The following is an 8317-nucleotide window of genomic DNA, read 5'->3' as shown; positions in this document are numbered from 1 at the left end:
GGTAAGGGTTGGGTTGTGTGTGTGCATGTAAAGGGCAGCATGCTTTCTATTTTAGTAAAGGGGCAGGACTTTGAAAGATGAGAGTGGTAACCTTTCTCTTGGTCCTACACTTGATCTCTTCTCATGTATAGATCATTGTCCAGAGTGTTAACCTTTTATGTGTCTATGTACCATATCTTATTGGTTTTTACTCCACATTTATTTAATGTAGTTTTATAGTCTGGGCCCACTTTCCTAAACTGTCTGAAAAAATTTTAGTAATGGGACTGGATCATAGGTGGTACCTTTTTCAGAATAATAAATGAGATTCTAATCATGTAAAATACAGACTATATATCTTCAATATGCAATTAAAATACTACTGAATGTTTACACTGTATTTAATTACCAAAATCTTCCATGAAACTCTCATAAACAATTGCCACAATTGTCAATGAAATTTGTAATTGTTATATTTTTGTGTAACATTTGAATGCGTTGTGTATATATCAACAGACAAATAAATGAACACAAACTGTACTGTATTTCACATTTTTTTGTAGGTCAACTACACAACATGCAGTAACATTATCACTCCAACAGATGGCAAGCTAGAGGAATATTTAAAGACTACAAACCTGAAACGCAATTTTGAACTTGTGGTATTTAGCATGGGTCACCTCTGTTGCATTTGCACTCATAAACAAGGCAAACCTATGCTGTTGTATATAATTAATCATAGACTGCCTTTACAATAATCCACCACCGTGACATGATGTCTGATGTTCGGGGTGTGGATATGCTAAAATATATTTTTTTATTATTGGACCTGTGATTAATTTTTACAACCTACCTTCTGGCTAACAAACATTTTTGGTCCCTGACTAAATATCTGCCTAATGCCCATTTATTTTTCATTGCCCCAGCTCTCTGTGTTTTCAGATGGTGCAGGCTGGGGACACCAACCAGGATGGAGTGCTGGACTTTGAAGAGTTCACGCAGTATCTTCGCACCCATGAAAAACAGCTCAAAATCATGTTTAGTAACCTCGACAGAAACAATGATGGTCTGTATCAGCCCACAGTACAAAGCTAAAATAATAAATAATACTTGATGGCACTATTACTTCAAAATGTTCACACTGACATAACATTTTCTCCATGCTTTAATTTCATGACTCTTTCTTACTGTGTGTGGGATTGGTGGCTCCATGCAGGTCAGATAGATGCAGCAGAGATCCAGCACTCGCTGCACACCATCGGTGTAGACATCAGCCTCAAGGATGCCACCAGGATTTTGCAAAGGTCTGCTAACAGTATGTTGATATCTGATATCCCATCACATTAGGATCTAAAGTGAAAAGATACACCTGGCCTGGATGTTAACAATTCTCAACAGTGAAAATTATGATTCTTGCCACCTGATAATCTTCCTTATGCACATTTCCAGTTCATCCCTTCTCAGATTAGAAACATCCTTTTAAATAATGGCACAAGTAATGTAAAGTGAAGATCAAAGCCTTCACAACTTTCCTGCACCAAGGAGTGTTTCATTCTTACATTGCATCTTTAGAGCTCAATATTTGTCCTTTTGTTTCAAGTAGGTACTGCATTTCCTACTTTAGTGTCTTGAAAATAGATTTAGTTTTGCACATTCAGTTTCCCTGATGAGCTAGACTGTGGTAAACCAAGAAGCTCATTGCCATTTCTAAACATGAGCAAATTACCGATCATACCCTCTGCAACTCAGTGGCTACATTAATGATTCTACTCTGTGTGAATTTCAGAACTCGTTTATGTGTTTGTCACTCAGAATGGACAAAGACGGCACCATGACCATTGACTGGAATGAGTGGCGAGACTACTTCCTGTTTAACCCTCTCACTAACATGGAGGACGTGGCACGCTACTGGAAGCGTTCACTGGTGAGGTCACACACACTTAAAGCTGGGGTAGGCAACGATGGACAAACTAGCAAGAGATGGGTAGTGTTTGAAAATCTCGCCCCCTCCCTCCAAAGCCACTCCCCTGAAACACATGTTCATGCGCAGTGAGTGCATGCAGGTGGACGGGTTGATTTATTGACTGCTGTCGGGATGTAAATAGAATTTCAACAAATATAACATTAAAAAAACAGAAATAATTTGCCTACCTCAGCTTTAAACACAGACACAAGGACAACATTGTGTATCTCTAAATAAAGACATGGTTAGGTTAAAGCATTAATTGCATAAAGCAGGGGGTGAGCAAACTATGGCCTGCGGGCCAGCTGTGGCCCACTCCCTCATTTTTAAATGGCCCGCAGTGAATATCTTAAAATAAACTAGAATATGGCTTGAGCTTATTTCTAAAAAAAATGCACTGTTCGAACACTAGATGTTGATGATATTTTGAATAACTACCCTGTCATTGCACTTCTTAGTTTAAACACTGGAAGTGCAGCCAGTTTGAACAACTAATTGACTTACAATGATGGATTACTAGTAGATGAAAACATTTACTTTAATTTATTAAAAATGGCAGAACCGAAAAGACAGATGACAAGTGAATGCCGAAAATTTGGCCCTTGACTTATATTTTTCTAAATAATGCATTCCAAACAAATGCACATTCTTTGCAGTACTTCGGGTCATGGTAACACAACATTTTGCAATAAAAATTAATCACGTACTGTTCAACAAAGAAAAACATTATCTTAATATCTGATCCTTGTTCCAACCGCCATGGATCCAATAGATGTTGGATATAGGTGAGCAGCTGACAGTCCCAGATGAATTTTCTGAAGAGGAGAAGAAGTCTGGTTATGTGTGGCGGCATTTGATGGCTGGAGTAATGGCTGGATCTGTATCTCGGACTGGGACTGCCCCCTTAGACCGCCTCAAAGTCTTCCGACAGGTTGGTCAGGGGTAATAATGATCTCATCTCTTAGATTGGTCTGAACCAAATGGTCATTCATGTGTCAACGTTTTCTGTCTTTGATTTGCTTTAAGATGAACCTTCGTTCAGCCTTTGCTGCTTTACACAGAGTTTCTCTCTGACTCTCCTCTGCCAGGTTCATGGTTCCACTGATTTTAAAGGGAATGTGCTGAGCAGTTTTCAGTACATGGTGAAAGAAGGAGGACTGCGGTCGTTGTGGAGGGGCAACGGCATCAATGTTCTTAAAATTGCTCCAGAAACTGCAATAAAGTTCACAGCTTATGAACAGGTAAAGTTGTAATTTTTATAACAGTGTGGCAAATTATTTTTCAATAATAATGAATTTAGAAGAGAGTGGCATTGATCTTTTTCATCTAACTAAAATCAAACGAATAAACGTATTCCCCAGAATGCTAGATTATGATAATTAATTCTTATCATTTGTCTATGATTGCAATTCTCTCAAATTATGATTACTTTATTCTTTCCTCTCCTTTATAACTCTGAATAGATCAAGAATGTGATGTGTGGCAGTAATGAAAAAGGAAATCTGAGGGTTCATGAGAGGTTTGTTGCCGGCTCTTTGGCTGGAGCTACTGCTCAGACAGCCATCTACCCAATGGAGGTAATATCAGGCTAATACACAGTTAGAAACATATATATATCTTGAAGAAAACACACTTTCTGTTTGTCCTTCTTGTCTGATTTACATCTCTTCTTTTCCTCACAGATGCTGAAGACCCGTCTCACACTAAGAAAAACAGGCCAATACTCAGGGATGGCTGACTGTGCCAAACAGATTCTACAGAGAGAAGGTATCACAGCCTTCTACAAGGGCTACGTACCGAACATGCTGAGTATTGTCCCTTATGCCGGCATCGACCTGGCTGTCTACGAGGTCAGAGAGACATGAAATATCACATAGCGTGCCGTTCACAGTGCATCTCCTTAGTGTTTTCCTTCTTCTCACTTCCTCTATTCCACAGACTCTGAAGGTGGCCTGGTTGAACAGGAACAGAGGTTTAGCTGACCCAGGAATCATGGTGCTGGTCGGCTGTGGTGCCTTTTCCAGCACCTGTGGACAGCTGGCAAGTTACCCGCTGGCACTGATCCGCACCCGAATGCAGGCACAAGGTCAGGATAACTGTGGTTATACTGATATAGATATATATGTGTGGCAAATTACAGTAAGATCTTACAGTTAGGTGTTGGGCCACAATGAGCTTCCATAAGAGCTTCAGTACTCCTTATCACAGATTCTTAAAAGTCCCTTGAATGCTACTGGAAGAAGAAACACCATTATTCCAAAAGATATTCCCTCAGTAGTGAAGACAGTGTAAAAGTAACAAAAATCTGCTCCCATTCACTGTCAACACTTCAGGTAAATGTCCTGAATTGCTTAATTTCCCTACAACAACCTTTATATAATCTTATAACCTTTTTGCATACAGATGGAGCGGGATAGGAGGAGGAGAGAACTGCATCATGTGAAGTCTTCCGTCAGTCTAGGCCTGTTACAGCATAACTAAGAGATTGTTCAGGACTAGCATGAGCTCAATAGCTGAAGGCTCTGGTTACCATTCTACTTCTGGAGACACTAGGAACTGCAAGTAACCCTGCTTTCTGGGAGCGCAGTGCTCTGGTAGCATAATAAGATACTATGAGCTCTTTAAAACAAGATGGCGCCTGACCATTAAGAGCTTTGTTACTGAGGAGAAGGATTTTATATTATATTCTGGATTTTACAGGGGGCCAATGCAGAGAAGCTAAAACAGGAGAAATCATTCTCAAGGGAATATATTTAACATATAAAATTTAAGTTTGTTGTGCCTTTATGCTACACACATAGAACATAACATATAAGATAAATAAAATAAAAAAATATAGGCCTAGACTTGATTTATATAAATATGCGTACCCAGTAAATAATACTGCAATACATTTTTTTAATTTGTGTCTTGGGGAATTTTTTTTTAATTTAACCTTTATTTTAACATGAAAGTACCATTGAGACACAGTCTCTTTTACAAGGGAGTTCTGTAAACAGCACCATGCAAACAACAGTAACAAGATAGTGATGGTAGGTAGGTAGATTTATTTTGTCACAATATAACAGGTTGCATAGTGAAATTTAGTTTATAACTCCCTTCTGCTACATAGAAGACAATTTACATTAATATAGAATCAATTATGAAAAATGGAATGAAATAAACTACATTCAATGGAGCAGTGCTGAGGATGAATTAGAACTTAAAAGTCTGATAGCTTGGGGAAAGAAGCTGCTCTGCAGTCTGGTGGTGTGCAGCAGAAACTTCCATATCTCTTCCCAGAAGGCAGCAGGGTAAACAGGCTGTGGCTGGGTGGATACTGTCCTTTAGTATCCTTTGGGCTCTGCGTAGGCACCTCACCTGATGCTCGGGAGATGTGTACCAATGATCTGCTGAGCAGTTTTAATCACCCGCTGCAGAGCCCTCCGCTTCTGGGCCGTGCACATCCCATGCCAGTTTGTGATGTTTCCAGTCAGGATGCTTTCTATTGCTCCTCTGTAAAAGCAAGAACTTGGTATGGGAATTTGGCCTTCTTAAATTACCTTAAGAAACACAGTCATTTCTGAGCTTTCTCCACCAGCGTGGAGTTGTGAGATGACCATGTCAGGTTCTCTGTGATGCTGATCCCCAGGAACCTGAAAGTGTTTGCCTGGTCTACCTCAGCTTCACTGATGTAGGCAGGAGTGTGTGTCTTTATCTCCTTTTTCCTGAAATAATAATATGGTTTTCATCTTCACATAAAAAGTTTGACATTTGGGATGGGAAACAGTGTCCACTTTGGTTGTGTTTGAGCACCAAGTATCATTGATGATCACCAAGTATCATTGATGATCTCTTTTCTTTTCCTAGTTGTTGTCAGTACACATGCCGAGCAGGAACTGGAGAGTGTTAAGGGACTCACTGGGGTACCCTGATAATAAGGAATTGCAATAATCGAGCCTAGAAGTAACAAATGTCTGGACTACTTTTTCCACATCATTTTAAAAACAGGATATGCCTGATATTTGCAATGTTATGTAGATGAAAAAAGGCAGTCCTTGAAGTTTGTTTTATGTGAATAACTCATGGTGGTGCTGGAGGCCAAGTCAATGCCATCTAGAGTAAATAATATGTTCAGTTAATGCGTGCGCCGGTTTTTGTGGCCAAGTACAATAATTTAATTTTTGTCTGAGTTGAACATAAGAAAATTTCAGGTCTTCCAGGTTTTTACATCCTTAAGGCATGCTTGAAGTTTAGATAACTGATTGATTTCATCTGGCTTGATTGATAGATAATAATTGGCTAGTTTCTTAGTAACGTTAAGGTAACCCCTTTTTTTTTTTTTGTCATAACACTGGTTCCAAGTTCTTTGTCAGTGCATCATATGCTTTGAAAAAAGGTTAATATAATTCCAGATCTATTCTGTCTTATAATACAGAAAATGTATAATGTGTAACAATAATTTGTAGTTAATGAGCAATAAAGGACAAACGACAGGATGATCAATTTACAATGAAGAACAAACACGACTTCTGTGCATTAGCACCAGATGCCCTCACTTTCTCAGAGTCACATGGAGTTAGAGACCAGAATGTGTTGGTGGAGCTCATCTTTTTTTTTCTCCACTCAGCTTCAGGGAAGGGAGATCCTAAACCCTCGATGTTGTCTTTGCTTCACAACATCGTGACCCAGGAGGGCGTGGCCGGACTTTATCGAGGAATTTCCCCCAACCTGCTGAAAGTCATCCCTGCTGTCAGCGTGTCCTACATTGTCTACGAATACACGAGGATAGCCCTGGGAGTGGACATTGAGGGTAGGAGGGGTGGGAAAGGGAAGGGGTAAAAAAGATTGGATGATTTGGGGTGGCTTTCTACTACAAGCACATCCAGATCTGTTGACAGTGCATGAGGAAATGGGCCTTGACTGGATGAATACACGTTGCTGTGACGTCTTGCGGTTTCAGGATGAGGATAATAGGATGCAAAATAAACCAAGGAAAGAAAAGAGAAAAACAACAGATTGTCATTATATGCAATCTGTTGCGAAAGGCTCACATTTGGAGAATGTCACCTGAACTGGCAGCTGCTGTGATGAGTTTCAAGTGTGGTGCATTGCAATGCATGCCAGCAGTGTGAAAGCTAAAGCTAATCAACTTGCCTCCTGCTACTGCATTTACCTGGACAGATGAAGACTTGCATGAACCTGCCTGAGCAACGAACAGGTAAAAGATGCAATCAAACTGGGAAGCCAAGTTACATTCCTACAGCATTATTTTTTTCTCCTAGGTGATATATAGAGAAGACTGACAGAAGGACTGCTCCAGTTCCCTGTTCCATGTGAGGGAAACCTGAAGTTGCTGCGCACTGGTGGAGTTACATCAGGACTTTGATTGACATGTCTTAAACAAAGGTTACAAATACTAAAGCACAGAAATAATTACAAAATAACAACATAAAAATACTGAACTTAACTCTTGAATGACAACAGTGATAGTGAAAAAGAGACACTGTCAATCTTTTCTTTCCTGGAAGGATTACTGCTGAGTAAAGCCCACCAAAAACTATATTTTACATGAGGCGTAGAGGATTCATGATAAACTCTCATGCAAAATGCACATATTTTATAAGTGTTCCTATGCAGAATGGTGTATTTGTGTATGTTTTGTTATGTTTTAAACACACTACAGGGTCCAGAGCCGCATAGTATTTTTAGAAACTGTATGTGCACTGTGGTAAAGAGTTACATCTTTCTGTATCATGAAACAATGAGATTTAATGCCAATGAACATTTATGATGTCTCAGTATTTATTATGGAGGGTGCAAACAAAAGCATCCCTGAAGCAACTGAAATGCAGAGGTGAAGAGATAGCTTTCTGTATACATGCCAGCCTTATGAAACCACTGCGCTAACAATTATTTCCTATGAAATAATTAACTGACTTCCACTTTGATACCCAGTTGCTGTGCAACTGTAGCTTAGACCTTCATATTCACAGCTAGTGTTACACTGCTTCTAATTACACTTCAACATAGGTTCACTGAGTAGCTCTGGTTGTGCAGTATAATTATTATGAAATTGCAACTATAATGGCAAAATAGCTCAGCTCATATGCTGTTTGACCTCATGGTTATATGATCAATAAGGTTTTTTAGTAAAGCCTTATTTTACAAGTTAGTAATTACAAATGATTTCGTAAAGTGTCTATACTCTAAATATGTTGTGATTAAAAATAACTCAAATAGGATAAGTAGTGAGATAAGTGACTCAGATAATGCTTTTCTGCTGCAAGTTCGCGTTCCCCACCTCTAAATGATTAAAAACACGTTTCAATTGTAATAGTTTTTTTTCTTTTTTTAATAAATGCGTAATGCAAGTAGGCAATTAAGAGCTCCAAA

At 39.1% G+C, this 8317-nt stretch overlaps 1 protein-coding gene across 6 annotated transcripts; it reads left to right on the top strand.

Moving 5' to 3' along the window:
- The first annotated feature begins 904 nt into the window (after positions 1–904).
- On the top strand, positions 905–8303 carry LOC123969252 (calcium-binding mitochondrial carrier protein SCaMC-1-like). Of its 6 annotated transcripts, XR_006824698.1 has the most exons (10): positions 911–1045; positions 1196–1283; positions 1792–1903; positions 2715–2873; positions 3031–3183; positions 3406–3519; positions 3625–3792; positions 3881–4028; positions 6552–7142; positions 7207–8303. XR_006824698.1 is itself a non-coding variant. In XM_046046465.1 (9 exons), exons 2-9 carry the CDS (start codon positions 1262–1264, stop codon positions 6761–6763), a joined length of 1125 nt encoding a protein of 374 aa, XP_045902421.1. In that variant the 5' UTR covers positions 905–1045; positions 1196–1261; the 3' UTR covers positions 6764–8303. The 6 variants fall into 6 exon arrangements, 5 of the variants coding, with proteins under 5 accessions (XP_045902421.1, XP_045902420.1, XP_045902423.1 ...); XM_046046465.1 differs by having other exon boundaries at positions 905–1045; positions 1196–1294; positions 1766–1903; positions 6552–8303; XM_046046464.1 differs by having other exon boundaries at positions 6552–8303.
- Positions 8304–8317: the final 14 nt, after the last annotated feature.

This window comes from Micropterus dolomieu, linkage group LG04, assembly GCF_021292245.1.
Source record: "Micropterus dolomieu isolate WLL.071019.BEF.003 ecotype Adirondacks linkage group LG04, ASM2129224v1, whole genome shotgun sequence".
In the NCBI taxonomy this organism is placed as follows: Eukaryota; Metazoa; Chordata; class Actinopteri; order Centrarchiformes; family Centrarchidae; genus Micropterus; species Micropterus dolomieu.
Note: the sequence above shows the minus strand (reverse complement) of the source record. Positions and strands in the feature narration are given on the sequence as shown.

Bases quoted from the DNA above. Each gene is read 5' to 3' on its own strand.
- LOC123969252 (XM_046046464.1), top strand. From the start codon at position 922: ATGGTGCAGGCTGGGGACACCAACCAGGATGGAGTGCTGGACTTTGAA. The intron at 1,904-2,714 runs GTGAGGTCACAC...TGGATCCAATAG, and splicing joins GCTACTGGAAGCGTTCACTG to ATGTTGGATATAGGTGAGCA. The intron at 2,874-3,030 runs GTTGGTCAGGGG...CTCCTCTGCCAG, and splicing joins GCCTCAAAGTCTTCCGACAG to GTTCATGGTTCCACTGATTT.